At 45.8% G+C, this 20,231-nt stretch overlaps 1 protein-coding gene across 1 annotated transcript in view; it reads left to right on the forward strand.

The window, feature by feature from the left end:
* JAM3 (junctional adhesion molecule 3) overlaps positions 1 to 19,853 on the forward strand; it is a 1,464,991-nt gene extending 1,445,138 nt beyond the window's left edge. The window contains exon 8 of the mRNA XM_044079478.1: positions 18,171 to 19,853. Coding sequence (XP_043935413.1) covers positions 18,171 to 18,206 — 36 coding nt within the window. The 3' untranslated portion in view covers positions 18,207 to 19,853. The remainder of the gene's footprint in view (positions 1 to 18,170) is intronic.
* The last annotated feature ends 378 nt before the right edge of the window (positions 19,854 to 20,231 follow it).

Genomic DNA, 20,231 nt, shown 5'->3' on the forward strand with positions numbered 1-20,231 from the left:
ACCTTGAATGTTCTTACTAAGGCTAAATCTTTGCCTTCGTCCCCGGCTGGGGACTCCCACCAAGCAAAACCTAAAAAGGCTAAAGTTTTGGCTCCGGAGCTTACTCAGTCAGCCCCAGTGCTTTTGGTGCCTAGACCTTCGGCACCAAGGCCTTTGGCTCCATTAGTGATTTTGGCTCCGTCTTCTCCTGCAGCCTTCTGTATATCTGCACCGAGGGGCTCCTCGGTTCAGACCATTACCATTGTATTGGCACCGACCGTTCAGTCGACGCAGACCTTGACAGCGTCGGCTCCGAGATCCTCTTCGGAACCGACGTCTGTTCCAGCTTCGGCACCGACAACTACTTCGGCACCAATCCCTGTGTCGGTGCAGACCATGACCTCGGCACCGATGACTTCTTCGGTGCAGACAGTAGTAGTCCAGTCTCTCTCGGCACCGTTGTCCTCGGTGTGGTCAGATGAGATGGGCACCGAGTCTGCCTCTTCTGTGGACAGGCCTGTTTCTCCTTCAGTCTCCGTGAGGTCCACTAAAAGCCTTTCCAAACATGATGTGTTGCGTCTTGTGGACCATGTGCTCTTGGCCATAGGTATCCCACTTCTCAGGAACTATCCTTCCTTGGGAGGTGATCACCCATCTCCAAACACCCCTTCTTATTCTCCTCCTTCATTGCCTTTGAAGTCCATAGATATAACACAGTCTTCCCCTTCTGCGGGTCCCTTTAAGGATCTCACTAAGGAACCGCAGTTGCCTTCGTGGCAGGAAAGTTTTGCTATGATCCAGGATGTCAGTTGTGATACGCATAGTTTGCTGTTCCACAGCCATCCAGGGACTCCGGGTCAGCAGGCTGAGCCACTTAGGGGAGGGGTGACCCCTGTCTTAGACATGCACTCCTCTTCGGGTGGACCACCCTTCCAACTGATGGAGAAGGCTTTCGCTGCTGCTGGTGATACCTCCGCCTATACTTTATATATCCTCTATACCTCCGCCCTCCTCTGGTGCACTGGTTTCACAAGTCGCACCTAGCGGACACTGGGTGCACGGGCTGCAGGGCATATTCCCTCAGGAATCCCCTTTTCCGCTGTCTTCTTCAGCTTCTCCCACTGAGGAGGCCCACTGGAAAAGTTTGTGTAAGAGGAAGCACATGGACTCCACAGAGGAGTTCCTCACCGAAGATATAGATTTCGATCAGGGGGACGGATCTCCTCGGTCACCCTCTGAGGTATCCTTTGGTGATATCCTCGAAGTCCTGAAACAGAGAGGTGACTGGCAGCCCTCTAATCCAACCTCTGAGGAATCTGTGGTCCTGCAGGCCTCTCGCATCCAGTCCCCTACTTCCTGGGTTACTCCACCTGCCGATGAACTTGTCTGGCTTATCGTGCTTGGAAGGGTCCTGGTACCATCTAAGCTATTCCCTGGAGGCCAGATAAGACCTTGTCCCCTCCTGCTTCGGATACCCATTGGTCCAGAGGTCTTCCTGTGGATGCGTTGGTGGTGGCGGCCACAACAAAAAAGGATCTGGCAGAAGAAGAAAGCCAGACTGTCCATCCGCCTAACAGAGTCGCGGGCCCTGGTCAGGATAGGGAAGCGCACCTTTGCTTCAGCAACCTTTGCTATCAGGTCCCTGTATTATATGGCACATTTTACCAGGCTTCAAAGGGATCTGGTTTCTGAGCTCTCTGAACCTTGGCTGGTGCCGTGTCTGATGAGGTCCATGACAAAGTGGCCTCTCAGCTGGCCACCATTGAATCTATATCTAACTCTTCTATGTGACTGATATCTCACGCATCAGAAGGAGCAGCTAGAGCAGCGGGTTCAGCTGCGGTCTTGAGGTGACATGCCTGGATGCGCTTGTGCAACTTCGCGGAACCCTTTAAGTCTTCTTTTTTTAATGCCCCCATTGAGGCCCCCTCATTGTTTGGGTCCAAAGTTAAAAGCACACTGGCCAGATGTGAACAGGACGGTAAGACCCTTTCTGCCGTTGGAGTCTGTTATTCTTCCCCTCAACGTGCTTTCTCCCGAAACCAAACGAGTGGGAAGATAAGGTCCAAGAAATCTCAGGATCCTTTCCGTGACACACAGGCCGAGTTCTCCCCCAGAGGCAGAGGGGGAAACTCACAGGGAAGACGCTCCTTTTGGGGCAGAGGGGGTCTGCGTAACCATGGTTCCAGGGATTCTTTCCCTGGTCAATCCTACCAGCGCTCCTGAAGAGCGGTCCAACTCCTTTCCTCTGGAGGTGGTTGGGGGACGTTTCTCCTTGTACCCTTCTGTCTGGCTAACCATCACCACCGATTCGTGGGTACAAAGGATTGTAACCAGAGGTTATCATATCCCCTTCAATCTTTGTCCCGTCCCTTCAGAAAAATCTTCCCGACGTTCCACCCAGTCAAAGGGAAGACGCAGCACTAGAGATAGAAAAGCTGCTAAGAAAGAGAGTCATCCAAACAGTCCCTCCAGACCAGATAGGATCCGGATTCTACTCAAGACTATTTTTGGTGCCAAAGAAAACCGGGGACTGGAGACCAATTTTGGATCTCAGTGTACTGAACAAGTTTGTGAGAGTACAAAAATTCCGGATGATCACAATACAGTCTGTCCTCCCGCTTTTGGAAAAAGATGATTGGATGTGCTCTATAGATTTTCAAGATACGTACTACCACATAAAGGTGGACAGGCCATCAAGAAGATTTCTGCGCTTCCGTGCGGGAGCCAGTCACTATCAGTTCAGAGTGCTGCCCTTCGGACTCTCTACAGCCCCCAGAGTGTTAACAAAGTGCATGGCAGTTGTCACAGCTCACTTGCGACTTCAAGGATTACAGGTGTTTCCATACCTAGACGACTGGCTCATTTCCGCCCCCACCAGACATCTACTGGAAAAAGCCCTGGCATACTCTCTCCTCGCTGCTCAAAGGCTAGGAATAACCATAAACTGGCAAAAATCCAATCTCACCCCATCTCAGTCGACAGAATTCATAGGGGTTATCTTGGACACAAAAAACTGCAGAGCTGCTATTTCAGAGCATAGAATTCTAAGGATAAAGCAACAACTAATTCCAAACCTTTCAAAGGAAAAATCCATGGCTCACTCGGTTCTACAGCTGTTGAGTTGCATGGCAGCCTCCATCACCATTGTTCCCCTGGCCAGGTTTCACATGAGACTTCTACAGTGGCAACTGCTCACCCAATCGTATCCTTTTCAGCATCCTCTTTCAGCCATGATTCAAGTAACCCACAGGTGCAAACAGGATTTAAATTGGTGGATAACACACAATCTCTCACAATGGTCTCGCCCTTTCTCCACCCAGCAACCCAAGGCCACAGTGACCACAGATGCCTCCCTGATGGGGTGGGGGGAGCTATGTCAGGGGCAGACAGTCCAAGGCACTTGGTCCGAACTAGAGGCCCATCTGCATATAAATGTTCTAATGCTGAGGGCGTTGCTTCTGGCATTGCAAGCATTCCATCCCCTGCTGCCATCTGGGATAGTTGCGATTCAATCAAACAACATGGCGGTGGTCTGCTACATCAACAAGCAAGGTGGAACCAAATCTTACCCCCTTTGTCGAGAGGCCATGAGGATATGGCAATGGGCGATGGCTACCAACCGTTTTCTTCTAGCAACGCACATTCCTGGGAGTTCCAACGTGATAGCAGACAGACTCAGCAGGTGCATTCTTCAACCTCACGAGTGGTCCCTGAATCCCTTGAGAGCGGCGGAGATCTTCCACCGCTGGGGCCATCCTTGCTGCGACCTCTTTGCATCCCTGACCAACTACAAATGCAGTAACTACTTCGCCCTGATACCCCCTTCGGGTCAGTCACCCAGGGATGCTGTAGTCCATGATTGGCCCTCGGGTCTTCTTTACGCATTTCCACCCTTTCCCCTCATTCCCCAGTTTCTGAAGAAAGCCTGTTGGTTGAAGAGCAAGGTGATCCTCATAGCACCATATTGGCCTTGACGGATTTGGTTCCCCTTCTTTTGGCCTCGGCTACTAGGTCAACCATGGATTCTCCATCCAACCCCGGAGTTTAACTCACATCCACAGAACCTGATTCATCCCAACTAGAACAACCTAAAGCTCACGGCTTGGCTACTCCATTTCCCTTGATTGCTAGGCAGAATGATCTTTCCTTACCAGTACATGATATTCTCATTGCTTCTCATAAGTCTTCCACTAGAATTACTTATCTGAGCAAGTTGAAAAGATTTACCTGTTGACTGAAAGATAAACAAGTAGACCCTTTTTCAGCACCAGTGTCGATAATACTAGACTATATGGCCGACCTGTTTCAATCGGGGTCTATCGGCCTCTACCATTAGAGTTCATTTGACTGCAATTTCTAATTTTCATGAGGGTGTCCAAGAATTCCTATCTTATGTCCCATAAATTGTGCAAGACCTTTGTAAAAGGTGTGAATCATCTGAAGCCACCTTTTAGAGAACCTATTCAACCATGGGATTTATCTTTAGTTCTACAAGCTCTGACAATGTCACCTTTCAAACCAGCCTCTTCTTGCGACCTCAAGTATTTGTCATGGAAAACCTTGTTTTTGGTCGCCATTACTTCTGCCAGACGTATTTCTGAGCTTCAAGCTTTATGTATCAAGAGTCCATACTTCATTTTTCATAGAGATAGAGTGTCTCTGAGAACTAATCCGTCATTTCTGCCTAAAGTGATCTCTGAAATGTCCATTAATCAAGCCATTGAATTGCCAGTTTTCTTTCCCAATCTTTCAAACAAAGGAGAGTATTGCCTACATACCCTAGATATACACAAGTAAGTCCGTTTTTACTTAAACAGGACTAAACCCTTTCGTAAATCTGACCAGTTATTTTTGGCCTTTTCTGGACCTAGATTAGGATCTGCTGTTCCTAAGGTCACATTAGCTAGATGGTTGAAGGACTGTGACACCTTTATTTATACACAACGTAATATCTCTTTGCCTACTACCATGAAACCTCATTCAACAAGGTCGGTGGCAACTTCTGCTGCCTTCCATGCCAGAGCTTCTTTACATGACATCTGTGCAGCTGCAATTTGGGCTACGCCTCATACCTTCATCAATCATTACAAATTGGATTTGGCCTCCAGGGGAAGAGCATCTTTCGGTTCTATGGTGCTCAGGAATGTCCTTCCATGAGAGCCTCCCAGGAATAGAGATAGCTGGGGACTCTGTCCCATGCGTAAGGAATGAAAGAGGATTAACAATATCAGATAAAGAAGTTATGTCTTACCATAATGTTCCATCTGTATTGTTGATCCTCGTTCAGTTATTACGACCCTCCCTCCTGTGGTTTCTAGTGGATCTCACCATTTGGTTCTCTTAGGTTATTTGACCAGAGGTAGCCTCTACCTTCTTTGACTTGCAAACTCAATCTGAGGTAACAGGGAGAGGGGGATTGTGGGTAAGAGTTTAGCTCGAGAGTTTGAAGTTGACGCGAGCTTGGAAAATGGCCGGCTCTGTTCCGAGCTCGGAACCAATACCCATGCATAATGACTGAATGTGGATCAACAATACAGATGGAACTTTATGGTAAGACATAACTTCTTTTTTTTGTGAAAGTAGTGTCAATAAAATTACTTGAATCCATTTGAAATACTGTACTGAAGTGACGCTGAACAGTGGCATCACAAACCTCTTTACTGGCATATGCATACTTAAATGCCTCACACATTTTGTCCTTCTAAACTGCCACTAGTATATAAGGTTACATGTTAAGTTGTCAATCTCGCCTTCATTCTTGCTGGATGGCTTCTATACGATCCTCGGCTCCGACTCGGCCTATACTAAAGCTCAAGAGCTAATTTTACCGGCTCAAGGCAACCCTATATCCCATGATGCTAGGCGCTAACTACCCGGATCTCGTTTGCCGCTTTCGCTAGCGAGGTGCTTTTTTTACCGGCTCCACAGGTCAGTGAAAAATTTAAAATTTTTCTTCTCCTTTCTTAGGATTTTTCCCCTTTATTTTAAAAAAATATAGTCTAGTACCTGTATACCACTTCCGTTGGGTCCCATTTTTGTTAATCTCTAGTTCCAAGGTTATATCCCTCCCCTGTTAAGGTTAGGCCTTAGGCCCTTTCCGTTTTTTTCCCGTTCCCTTGTTTTGGGACAGTTAGGTGTGTGTTAGTTGTTAACCTTTAATTTTACTCTGTGTGTGTGTTTTAACTTCTAAGGAAGATATTTTTCTTTCCTTGACAGCTTAATGTCTAAAGACATTAAAGTCTCAGGCTTCAAGAAGTGTGACTCGTGCTGTCAGAAAATGTCACTGACAGACTGTCACCCTTCTTGCGTTTATTGCCTGGGACCCCTGCACCTGCAGGACTCTTGTTCTGTTTGTCATGCGTTCAGTCCAAGAGTCCTGCAGGAGCGCAGGAATAAGTTAATTTTGAGGGGCTTATTAAAGCCCGAAGGTTCCCCGGCTAAGTCCTTCGAAACCTTCGAAACCATCCAAACCGTCGGCTCCGTGCTCCAAGCCTTCGGCTGGTGGCTCACCTGCTGCGTCACGATCGGCTCCGGCTGGAGCCGATACAGCTATGTCGCAGTCTTCTGCATCGGCTCCGGCCAGAGCCGATGCCTCAAAGACTGTGTGTTCAAAGTCGGCTCCGGTCGGAGCCGACGTGTCTTTGGCTCCATCGGCACCACTAGTCTCGGTGCCATCTTCCACCCGCAAAAGATCTAGGTCTCCATCCCTGGAGTCCATTCACTTGGCTCCGAGATCGCCTTTGCTCTCGGAGCGGAGCCATCGGAGCCATTCCTCTCGGTCTTCCAGGCTTTCTGACCATGACCTCGAGAGGGTGGATAGCAGACTCCTAAAGTCTCAGGCACTGGCCCAAAAGCTTCATAGCCCGTCTCAGTAGACAGTGGCTTTACCCATACCATCTTCGATTCCTCCTCCTACTCTGCCCCTGAGTTCGGAGCCGTGACCATTGAGACATTGGAGTCGATACTTCCCCCTTCGGCTCCGTCGTATGCTCCGATCTCTTCCATGGTCCCATCCATGGAGGGATCCGGGCGCTTGGACTCCCTCGTCGGCTCCAAGGGGGCGAGTGGCATCGGACCCTTGTCCGACCCCGATGTCCTTCAAGGATGCATCTGCAGTCCTAACGTATGGGTTGTCCTGCCTCAGGCAGCCCTTCGGTCGGCCGGATTCCAAAGGCTGGGTCTGGCCTCGGCTGATGTCGCACATCACCCGACGTCACAGCTGCTGGGGTATAAAGGCATCAGCCGACGCCATTTTCCTCAGTCTTTCTTGCCGCGCGGTGCCCGAAGCAGAAGCTGTTCGCAAGTGCCGGTCGGTCAGATCCAGAGATTTCTACTACCGAAGACTTCTAAAAAAGGTAAGTACCCCATTGGGGACTCTTTCTTGCCTCAGCCGATGTCAGACAAAGTAAATAATTGTTTAACTTGTGGGAAACAAATACCTCATAAGGATTTCCACTCTTACTGCCTTCCTTGCTTAGGCACAGACCACGATGTATCAGCTTGTCTAGCCTGTGCTTCCTTCAACCGACGGACGCTTAGACGTCGGTCGGAGTTTGCAGAGGAGTTTTTTGGTCCCGCTTTTGCATATAAAATGCCGTCGGAGACTCCGACTACACAATTAGCTAAAAAGTGCAAGGAAAAGGATTGACACTCGCGGTCTGCGGTTTCGGCCGAAAGCATGCCTCCGATATCCGAGGCCTCACAGAGCATGGCTGAATCTGCTACTGAAATTACTGCTACAGAAGCAGGCACCCAGGATTTGTCAGACACTATTCCTTTAGACATTTCTACCCCTGCACGTGGGGCTGCTAGACCCCCTGCTTCTATGTCTATCAAGGCCTTTTCCAGGGCTAAAGCAGCTAAATCTTCTAAGGCCTTACCTACTAAAGCTCCCTCACACAGGCCTACCTCTAGTTCCCAGATACTCAGCCTGGCTGAGGATCTTATTTCTTTGATCAGGGGATCCCAACCTCACCCAGACAGGGCCTCTCAACCTCCTCCAGATAAGAGGCCTAGGACTGAACCCCCGGAACCTGTCTCTTCAGACTATTCCTCGGATGACTCAGATATTTCAGACCACCAGGAAGGCCCATATTCTCCTTATGAGGATTCTGATGCAGAAGACTCCATTCCTTCTGCTTCTCCTCCTGAAGAATTTTCTTTTGGGGAAACCCTACATTCTATGAGGGAACACTTCCAATGGCAGGGCCAGGATTTTTCAGATTCAAAGAAAAGGCTAAGGACTTTTTTACACTTACCACAGCATAGGCCTTTAGCCATTCCTCCAGTACTATCAGTTGTTGATGATGCATATAATGATGCCAGTACTGCCCCTGATTCTCTTCCTCCGGCCCCTGCCATGCCTGACAGATATTACAGGGTCCCGGACACACACTACCACTTGTATAAGGCTCATGTTGCAGACCCAGAAACCATTTCACAGGGCCCTAAAGGTGTGGCAGCTGCCTCTGCCAAAAACCCTCTTCCCTCTGAAAGGGAATCTAGAGCATTAGAGAGATGGGGTAAAAAAGTTTATACTTCTGCTACTCTTTCGGACAGGGCCTTAAACTGTCAATTTCACATGATTCAGTACCAGGATTTTTTGTTAGACCAGCTAAATAAAAAACTGTCCTCTCCTGAACCTATAGACCGCAAGTCCCTTCAGGATTTGGTACATAACTCTCAGCAGGTCAGTAATCATTTCTTAAAATGTGGCTATGATGCACTGGAGGCCTCCTTTAGGTCAGCTATGACTGGAGCAGTGATTCGAAGGCATGCCTGGTTAAAAGAACAATCCTTACCAGACCATGTTAAGTCAAAGCTCCTAGATGCTCCTATGGAGAAACAAAGTTTGTTTGGCTCCCCTGCACAGGAGGTTCTAAAGAAAGTGGAAGAAAAAGCAAAATCTGTCCAAACAGTCGAGGATTTCTTACAGGTCCAACCTCCGAGGTTTAGCAGAAATTGGCCTTCGAAGAATTGGTCCTTTCCAGACACCTCCAGAGCACAGAGAGGCAGAAATAGACGCCCAAGAGGCAGAGGTCAATCTAGGGGTGCCTACAGGGGACGTCAGTGGCAACCTGCCAACCAGAGAAGTGCTGCCACAGATGCAACTACAACCACTTCCACAGGACAGACACAATGACTTGGCTCTGGTTCCGCCTACCAGGGAACAACTGGAAGCACCCTTGGGCGGAAAGCTAGCCTTATTTTCAGACAACTGGCTTTGCATTACAGGAGACAAATGGACTTTACAAACAATAGACAAGGGCTACAGGTTTCACTTCCACACTCTACCAAAAAAGAGAGGAATACCAAACCTACCACCAAGCCAAAAAACAGAGGCTCAAAGACGAATCAACAACTTACTAAGGATGAGAGCTATAGAAAAGGTACCACCTTTGGAACAAGGCCAAGGATTTTACTCCAGGCTTTTCCTTGTACCAAGAAAAGAAAATCAATGGAGACCTATTCTCGACTTGTCCGCACTGAACACATACCTCATTGTTCCAAAATTCAAAATGCTGACCCTCCAGCAACTTCTTCCCATGCTGGGCAAGGAGTCTTGGCTGGTGACTCTAGATCTCAAGGAGGCATACCTGCACATCCCTATACGACCAGATTGCAGAAGACACCTCAGATTTCTTGCAGGATCAGAGCATTATCAATTCTCAGCATTGCCCTTTGGCTTATCTACTGCCCAGAGTATTCACGAAATGCCTGGCATCAGTAATTGCTCATTGCAGGCTTCAGGGAATTCAAATTTACCCATACCTGGACGACTGCCTAATACAAGCGGACAACAAGACAAAATTAACAAAAGATTTGGAAAATGTCATACAACTGTTGCAAGCCTTGGGATACACAGTCAACATTCAAAAGTCAAGACTAGTACCATCCCAAAGGATAACATTTTTGGGTGCAGAACTGGATACATCAACTCAGATGTTTTTTCTCACAGAAGAAAAACAAAAGCAACTACCAGTCTACTTCATGACATTAACAACACAAACTCAGCTTACTGCAAAGAAAGTCCTGCAAGCCCTGGGTTACATGGCATCCTGCATAATATTGATTCCGCATGCCAGGCTGCATATGAGAAAGTTGCAATGGTACCTAAGGAATGTATGGTCTCAACACAAGCACAGTCTAGAAGCCCAGATTCCAATAATTCCATGCCTGAAACAAGAATTCATGTGGTGGGCTCAGGCCTGCCAGATGAACAGAGGATTGCCTTTCCACAAACCACATCCAAGCCAGACCATCACCACGGACGCCTCAGACCTAGGCTGGGGGGCACACATGGAGGACAAGTGTATACAAGGCCTATGGACCCAAGACCAGCTGAATCTACACATAAATCTAAAGGAGATGCTGGCAGTGAAACATGCAATCCAGGCATTCAGACCATTCCTTCAACAAGGTCACCTGCTGATAAGGACGGACAATACCACAGTCATGTGGTACATCAATAAACAGGGAGGTACACACTCATACCCTCTATGCCGGATGGCAATGGACCTGTGGAATTTGGCCCTGAATCTCAACATTCAACTACAGGCCAGATTTGTACCAGGAAAAGAAAATTCACTAGCAAACACCTTAAGCAGAACTCCACGGATGCTCATGAATGGATGCTGCATCCAGATATCTTCAGAACCATAACAAAGAAATGGGGAATGCCAGAGATAGACCTGTTTGCCTCCCCGCACAACCACCAATTGAAGAAATTCTGCACAAGAGCATACCACCCACTTGCCTGGAGGGTGGACTCCCTTTCCTTCAGCTGGAAAAACCTGACAGCATATGCATTTCCACCTCTTCCTTTGATGTACAAAGTCCTACTGAAGATCAGAGAGGAACAGCCAAGGGTAATCCTGATAGCTCCAGACTGGCCAAGGCAACATTGGTACCCGCTACTGAGAAGCATGTCTTGGACACACTCATGGCCTCTACCTCTATGTCCCTTACTTCTAACACAGAACAACTACAAGACCCTGCATCCAAACTTGAAAACACTGCAGCTAGCTGCTTGGAATATTGCATAAAACAAAATAAACCAGATTTATCTCAGAGGGTTAAGGACATTATCCTGGAGGCACGCAGACCCTCCACAAGGAAAACTTATTCAGCCAAATGGAAAAGATACCTCATTTGGAGTGCAGCAAAGGGAGAAAATGTCTCATTGGCAAACATAGCACACATCCTGGAATACTTAGCAGAACTGTTCCACAATGGCCTGTCCTACTCCTCCATTAAGATTCATGCATCAGCAATTTCAGCAGAATACAACATGGATCCTCCTGTCTTCTCTCATCCTCTACTCAGGCAGTTCTTGAGAAGAATCAAAAATGTTAAGCCTCCAAGGAAACCACCTTTACCTACATGGGATCTCAACTTTGTGCTGGAAAAGTTAACACTTCCCCCTTTTGAACCAGCAGCAACAGCAGACTTACAGTTCTTATCTTGGAAAACTGCTTTCCTGCTAGCAATCACTTCAGCAAGAAGGGTATCTGAGTTACAGGCATTAATGGCAGTACAGCCCTTCCTTATCTTCCATCAGGATAGAGTGTCTCTGAGAACTAATCCTACTTTTATGCCAAAAGTGGTCTCCAGAGTATCATTGAACCAAGCGATTCATTTACCTGCATTCTTCCCCAACCCACAGAACAGGGGGAAAGACTACTACGTACCTTGGATGTGCACAGACAATTACGCTACTATCTGGACAGAACTAAGACCAACAGAAAAACTGACCAGCTTCTGGTAGCATATGCAACAGGAGTGCAAGGAAAAGCAATTTCAAAACAGACAATCTCAAAATGGATAGGAAATTGCATTAGATTTTGCTACTCTTTTCATGGAAAGACAACTCCTGAAAATATCAGGCCTCACTCCACAAGAGCTACAGCCACCACTACAGCTTTCCTACGAGGAGTGGCTACCAAAGACATTTTAGAAGCTGCTACTTGGAGCTCCGTGCATACATTTGCCAAGCATTATAATCTTCCCTTATACTCCAGATCCCGAGCAGGTTTTGCAACTGCTGTTTTGCAAGGGATCTTAACTACACCATCTTTATCTTAGTGCCTCCTCCCCAGTTTGGCTATGGTATTCTACCCATATGTTAGGACTGCAGATGCATCCTTGAAGGACATAGTACAGTTTTATACCTACCATAAATGTAGATGTCTGATAGGTATGCATCTGCAGTCAGGATTACCCACCCTCCTTCCCCTCTGTGGTATTCCTAGGGTACTTACCCCTCTTTTAGCTAGCTGGGGGAATCTATTATGGTGTATTTGTTTGTATATATGTATATATATATATATATATATATATATATATATATATATATATATATATATACATATTTTGCTCTCTACTGTTTGGAATTATTTGCATTTATCCAAATTTAGCCTTCCTAGAGGGCACCTGGCATCTGGGGCAAGAAACACTGAGGAAAATGGCGTTGGCTGATGCCTTTATACCCCAGCAGCTGTGACGTCGGGTGAAGTGCGACATCAGCCGAGGCCAGGGCCAGACCCAGACTTTGGAATCCGGCCAACCGAAGGGCTGCCTGAGGCAGGACAACCCATATGTTAGGACTGCAGATGCATACCTATCGGACATCTACATTTATGGTAGGTACAAAACTGTACTTTCTCCCTCTCGGAGCTTCTGCACTGGTGAGTTCGGCCCCGACATCGGCTTTGGAGCCGTCCCTCTCGGTGCCAGCTGGGGTTCCATTTTCTTCGGAAGGGGAACCCTCTGTCCTGCCTGACAGGAGCACCTTCGAGGTGATGAGCGTACTGGCCCCTGTGCCTGCTCCACGGTCAGCTCCATCAGCTCCTCCCACTGTAGTGCCTGCTGCGGTCTCTACCCACTCTCTCATTCCCGACCATAGAAATCCAACACCTCAGGTTTCCCCATTGGGAATATCCTCCTCTTCCGAGGCTTCCCCTGATCCGTCAGGTGAACCCCCTCGAAAGAGGACATGTAAGAGGAAGCATGTGGACTCCCCTGAGTCCATCACATCTGATACTGACTTGGATGAGTCGGAAGGGTCCCCCTCTGAGGATGTCTCCTTTTCTGACAGCCTTGAAATCCTCAAGCAGAGGGGGAACTGGTCTACCCTCAATCCTTCCGAGGACAAGTCGGTTTACCTGGAGGTGTTTGGTTCTCGCCCTTCCACCTCCTGGGTGTCTCCGCCTTTTGACCCCCTCATGGAAGTGGTGGCGCGGAAGGCGTGGATGGCCCCTGATACGACGGAACCCACCCCACGGAGGCCTTCCAAATTAATCACATCCCCATCAGATAAACAATTTTTAACTAAGGGTGTCCCAGTTGATGCCATGGTGGTGGCTGCAGCCACTAAGAAGGAACTGGCTGATCCTTCAGTGCCTATCCATCCTCCTAAAAAGGAATCTAGGACTATGGATAGGTACGGCAAGCAGATGTTCTCTTCAGCGACCTTCGCCATGCAGTCGCTGAATTACTTGTGCCATTTCACCCACCTTCAAAGAGACATTCTCAAAGAAATGGGTGATACCCTACAGGATCCAACAGCTGTGGGGTCTCAGGACAAAATCAACTCCCAGCTAGGAACCCTAAATTCCATTGTCAACTCCTCCATGTGGCTTATTTCCTATGCAGCCGATGGAACGAGTAGAGCCACAGGCACAGGCGTGGCTTTAAGGCGTCATGCTTCGATGCGGCTTTGCAACTTTGCAGACCCCTTCAAGGCATCCTTCACTAACTCCCCCTTTGATGGTTCAGCATTGTTTGGACCTCAAGTGAAGGATACTTTGACCAGATGCGAACAAGATGGCAAGACTCTCTCTGCCGTAGGAGTCCATTTTTCGACCCCGTCCAGACCATATCCTAAGGGTCAAAAGGGTGGAAAAATGTGGTTCTGCAAATCTCAGGGAGTCATGCCTGACGCAAGAGGTCAGTTCCCCCCGAGAGGCAGGGGGGGGACAACAACAGACGCCACCCTAGAGGCAGAGGAGGTCCGCAGAATCAGGGTAACAGAGAGTCTCTCTCTGACAAACCCTTCCAGCATCCCTGAGAAGCTGTCCGACTGTCCACCTTCGGAGGCAGTCGGGGGAAGGTTATCGCTGTACCCAGAAGCCTGGCTTTCTCTCACACAAGACAAATGGGTACAGTCGATTATATCCAAGGGTTACAAAATTCCCTTTATCCACACCCCAACTCGGCCAAAAGGGCCCCTTCCAGACATTCCACCCAGTCTAAGGGAACAAGCAGTACTAGAAGTATCAAAACTGCTAACAAAAAGAGCCATCCAGCCAGTCCCAGCAGACCAACTAGGATCCGGAATCTACTCCAAGTTCTTTTTGGTACCAAAAAAGACAGGGGACTGGAGGACAATATTGGATCTCAGCAGACTAAACAAGTCTGTAAAAAGAACGAAGTTCCGGATGGTCACGCTACAGTCCATTCTACCCTTTCTGGGTCAGGACAACTGGATGTGCTCAGTGGACCTTCAGGATGCGTACTATCACATCAAGATGCACAGGCGCTCCAGGAGGTTTCTCCGCTTCCGGCTGGGGACCAGTCACTACCAGTTCAGGGCCCTGCCCTTTGGTCTCACTAAAGCCCCCCGAGTGTTCACCAAATGCATGGCAGTGGTTACGGCTCATCTGAGACGTCAAGGATTCCAGGTGTTTCCGTATTTAGACGACTGGCTCCTTACTGCCACCACCAGGCATCAGCTTCTTCTTGCCAGAGATTACACCATTCAAACTTGCAAAGGGCTAGGTATTTCCATAAATTTCGAAAAGTCTGCCTTGTCGCCTTGTCAGTCTATTACCTTCATAGGCGCCACCTTGGACACCATACAGCTCTCAGCAAAATTAACCGAGCAAAGAGTTTTAGATATTCAAAATCATGTTCATATCCTCCTTCAGAGCAAAAGAATCCAGGTCAGGTTTGTTCTAAAAGTGTTAGGTCTCATGGCGGCAGCCATCACGCTACTTCCCCTTGCTCGCTTTCACATGCGACTCCTTCAGTGGATGCTCTTCTCCCAGTGGTCCTTCCAACAGCTTCCTTTGACACACAAAATCATAATAACTCTATCTTGCAAGAAACATCTGTCTTGGTGGATGGTCTCCCCTCAAGTCCTTCAGGGCAGACCATTCGTTCCTTCCCCTCCGGTCGCCACGGTCACAACGGATGCCTCCCTGATCGGGTGGGGTGGGCATTTTCAGGGCAGGACAGTCCAGGGCACATGGCAACCTTTCGAATGCCACCTGCACATAAATGTCCTGAAGATGAGAGCAGTGCTTTTGGCGTTGCAAGCCCTCCAAGACTCTCTTCCTTTAGGGCTATTGCAGTTCAGACGGACAATATGTCCGTAATGTGGTATATCAACAAGCAGGGCGGAACCAAGTCCTATCCCCTGTGTCGAGAGGCACTCAGACTTTGGCAATGGGCGATCTCTTCTCAAGCGGTTTCTGATAGCAACGCATATCCCCGGGAAGTCCAACATCATAGCGGACAGGTTGAGCAGAGCTGTTCTCATGCCACACGAGTGGTCTCTCAAGCAATCAGTAACAGAGGAGATTTTTCAGAAGTGGGGTCTTCCTTGCTGCGATCTTTTTGCAATACCTCAGAACAGCAAGTGCCTCGACTTTTTCACCCTGTTTCCCCTCCCAGGCCATCCCCCCAGAGACGCTCTAGTCCACGATTGGCCTCGGGGACTTCTATACGCTTTTCCCCCCTTTCCATTAGTCACTCAGTTGATTCAGAAAGCTACCGTCTTGAGAGCCAGGATGATCCTCATTGCCCCTTATTGGCCTCGACAGATATGGTTCCAGTTCCTGCATCGTTACCTTTTGGAACAGCCTTGGCATCTGGACCCATTGCCAGATCTTTTAGCACACCAGTCAGGGCGGCTGCACCAATCCCTCCAATCTTTCAACCTCACAGCTTGGTTGCTCCACTTCCATCCTTAGCCAGGCTTCCCCTGATTTCCAATTCTGTCCGTGATATTATTGTAGCTTCCCTTAAGTCCTCTACCAGAAGGATTTATACTAGTAAATGGAAGCTTTTCTCCTTCTGGGCAAGGGCTAGGAATACAGATCCCTTCACTGCTCCTATACAGTCAGTTCTAGATTTCCTAGCGGAAATTTTTCATTCAGGCTCTTCATCCTCTACTGTAAAGGTTCAGTTAGCGGCCATTTCAAATTTCCACATAGGCCTATTGGATTCCAGCATCATGTCCCACAAGCTTTGTAAAGCCTTCCTTAAGGGTATCTTTTTACTCAAACCCCCAATCAAAGACCGCCCACCACAGTGGGATTTAAATTTGATTTTAACATCCTTGATTCTTCCTCCCTTTGAACCTGCGGCTTCCTGTTCTTTAAAGTTGCTCTCTTGGAAAACCCTCTTCCTAGTTGCCATAACTTCTGCTAGGAGAGTATCAGAACTCCATGCCCTTTGCATTCGTCTTCCTTATCTAGTTTTCCACAAAGACAGGGTTTCTCTCAGAACTAACCCGTCTTTTTTGCCCAAGGTGGCTTCTCTGGTTATAATCTTCCAGTTTTCTTCCCTGATTATTCTAACAAGGGCAGAGCAAAAACTGCATTATCTGGACGTTCATCGTCAGCTCCGTTACTATCTGGACAGAGCTAAACAAACTAGGAAATCTGATCAGCTTTTTCTGTCCTATGTGGAAGGTAAAAAGGGCCTTCCGATATCCAAAGTAACCTTGTCTAGATGGCTGTCCTCTGTGATTACCTGTATCTATCAACTCAGAGGTAAAGAATTACCCTCTAAGCCAAGAGCCCATTCAACCAGAGCTTTAGCTACATCAACAGCCTTTCAAGCTAGATTGCCAATGGATACTATTTGTGCAGCAGCTACATGGGCCTCTCCTCATACCTTTATTACACACTACAAATTAGACATGGCCTCCAGAAACAGGGCAAATTTTGGTTCCACTGTTCTCAAGAGTCTGTTCCAATGAGCCACCCGGAATGAAGGTGCTAGGGACGCGGTCCCATCCAGCAAGAATGAAGGCGAGATTGACAACTTAACATTGAGAAGTTATGTACCTACCATAACGTTCCATGTTAGTTGTCTCTTCTTCTTGCCTTCTTTCTTGCGCCCCACCCGCCATCCCCCTAGCCTGGATAGACCAAAAGGATTTCCCTTTTTTATCAGGGTCTTCACCCTTCACAATTTGAAGCCAAAACTGGTTATCCTTGGGTAACTATAGCTTCAGGTAGTGGCACATGGGAGTTTTTCCCCCTTTCCTTCTCTCCCTTGGGTTGGGAGGCTAAAATTGCTATGTTCTCAGCTACCAAACGAGATCTGGGTAGTTAGTGCCTAGCATCATCGAGCCAGTAAAATTAGCTCTCGAGCTTTAGTATAGGCCGAGTCGGAGCCGAGGATCAGCTCCAAACCCATCCAGCAAGAAAGAAGATGAGAAGAAGACAAATAACATGGAACGTTATGGTAGTTGCATAACTTCTTATTTTTCTTTAAAATGATTTATTCTGCCTATAACTTGTCTATGGGTTTTAGTACACACTTACTAGAGTTGATGATTTGATTATAATTTGTTTTGTTACATATAGTAATGTTGTACTCATCTGTACCATTTGTTTAATTTCTTATTTGTCTTGGACCTGTGCCTCTAAAACAAGCAGTGCTAAAGCTACCCACGGGAGAAATCAGCATTGCTCAAAACATTGAAATGAATTAGCTTTTAAGGAACTTTAAACAGATCCTTCCTTCTGAAGCTGAAAAGAAGAGGTTTCAGCTGTGAGAAAATCGTACCCATTGAATCAGCTTTTATTAAAACTGTTAAATATTGGAACTACATATACAGTGATTTTCCTGACTGACATATCCCACTGAATATATTCCACAGTTTCTCCATGTGAATCATTAACGGTGGTAATGGTGAGATACAGAGTAACTAATGTTCACATATTCTTTGGTAATCTAGGAACTCACATAAGGGTGTTGTGTTAAGTAAACTGGATAATTACATAAAAGCATGCTTTCTCTTAAAGGAAAACTATGTAATCCATGTGTTTTACCCTGTGGAAATAGGACTACAGATCTTCCTAAAATATCACCACACAAGTAATACTGAAAATTAATTCATTTTGTGTTGTATAATTATTTAATTTCTAAAAAAAAACATTTTTATATTTCAGGGAGACTTCCGTCACAAGTCATCTTTTGTTATCTGAATAATTATGCAGTTGCTGTCATTGCAAATAAGGTAAATGAAGAAAGCATATCAAGGAGCTCCCAGTCGTCAACCGACAGTATTTGGTTTGCATTGTAATAAAAGCGTGTAATGAACCTTAAATGGAGGGTAGCTGCGTTAACTGCAAAACTTGACTTATTTGCCAAAGTTTGATAAGATAACCACTGTTTCCTCACTAATAAGTGTTTCTTGTATTGATAATATGGTATTAAATATATATTTTTGATGATGTATTTAATATATATGCATCTGTAAAACATTTACTTTTTATAAACATTCACAGTATTAATAGTGTTCCTGTCTTGAAGCAACTAAGAACAGCATAATTTTTGTAAAATGTGGTAAAAGCACCATTAAAGTACAGGCGCTTTCCAAAACAAGTCAGTGTTGTATGAAACTCAAAATGTATAAGGTTATTTCTTTTGAGTTACTTGCAATATGCTTAGTGGTACTGTGAACACTGTCAGTTTCTTAGAAACAAACTGGTTGGTTGCCAAGGTATGGAAGCATGACTTACCTTTCCGGTAATACTGCAACATAAAGCCAGAAACAATGAACAAACCAAATAATCCAATATCAAAGCCTGGAAGCAGGACCAGCAGCCAGTAGTTGTAGAAAATAGGTTCCTTTATTTTTACGAACTGTCACAGCAAATAAAACAAGCGCTTTCACTCAGGAAATCCTGAGCTTTATCAAGTAATGGCTTTCAATTAAAAAAAGTATCTTATATACTTTGCAGCCGTGCCTAAAAATACCCAACCCTTTTTTACTAATTGATATTTGAAGTACCACTGCATTCTAATATATATATATATAAAAAAAAAAAAAAAAAAAAAACTTGTGATTTAAAGGTGAAACATCAAAATAATTCTGGTTGTTTAAAATATTAAAATCGTGTTCAACATACAGATAAGATATCACAGTAGTTCTATTGACAATTAAAATATAATTAAATGCTTTAAGTAGTTGTCAGTTCGTAAAAATAAAGGAACCTATTTTCTACAACTACTGGCTGCTGGTCCTGCTTCCAGGCTTTAATACTGCAACATAGATTTGTCAGTATTAAAAGGCATTTTCATATTCAGCAGACCTGCCTTAATACAACACAGAATTCTTTCATGTTTATTTTTAAGTAGGCACCATAATACTGTGCTTTTTATAGATCAAGATTGCTGCAATTTTGTGACTAAAAAATGTGGATATTTTGAATTGGTTCTTGTCTTATGATGTGACTGAGCTATCTTTTACAAAGTTAATTAAATTAAAGATTTTTTTGTTTTATTTTTATTTGCAAAAATGTGCAAAACTGTATTTGTTCCCTTTGTCTTTGTCTCATCCAAAATTAAATTTTACTGTGACACTTAAATAGGCATCAGTAACATTGAAACACTGTTTTTGTTCTCCCTGGCAGAATATTTACTGAAATTATATAATTTGGTCTGCTTTAAAAATGCTTAAAATGAAGGCATTTGTTATTTTCATTCATGTAATATGTGAAATACAGTTTGTTATATTTGCTTTTAATATTATTTGTAAATTGCTTTCATGTACTGTATCAAGGAGTTTGATTTGATTTCTACAAAAGACTTGTTATAAGAGTTTTGAAATTAAACTACTGAAACACTTCTGTATTGTCAGATCATTGGAGTGTCATAATAAGCAGTATATATCAAGGGGTGATAGTTCAGAGTGCAGAATTAAAGCTGTATAGACAATAAGAAAACAATGTATTTTGAAATGCCTTCTTCTTAAAGGACTCCATTTGGTCTAAAATAATTGTGGTATCAGGATCCTGAGAGCAATAACTAGAACATTTTGCTATGGCTTATTGTTTTTTGTGGGGGGGGGTCCCCCACTACATGCCAACAATCAGCTCTACATAATCTCTTGGGCCATTTGTTCCTTATGGGGCGAGAGCAGTTTCCAGACCATTTGTTCCCTTTGAAGCGAGAGCCATCATCCAGTCAGCTGTTAGGGCATTTTTTTACTATGCTGCCCACCTCTG

The sequence above is a fragment of the Protopterus annectens genome, chromosome 8.part0, assembly GCF_019279795.1.
Source record: "Protopterus annectens isolate FY-2018-M chromosome 8.part0, PAN1.0, whole genome shotgun sequence".
Classification (NCBI taxonomy): Eukaryota; Metazoa; Chordata; order Ceratodontiformes; family Protopteridae; genus Protopterus; species Protopterus annectens.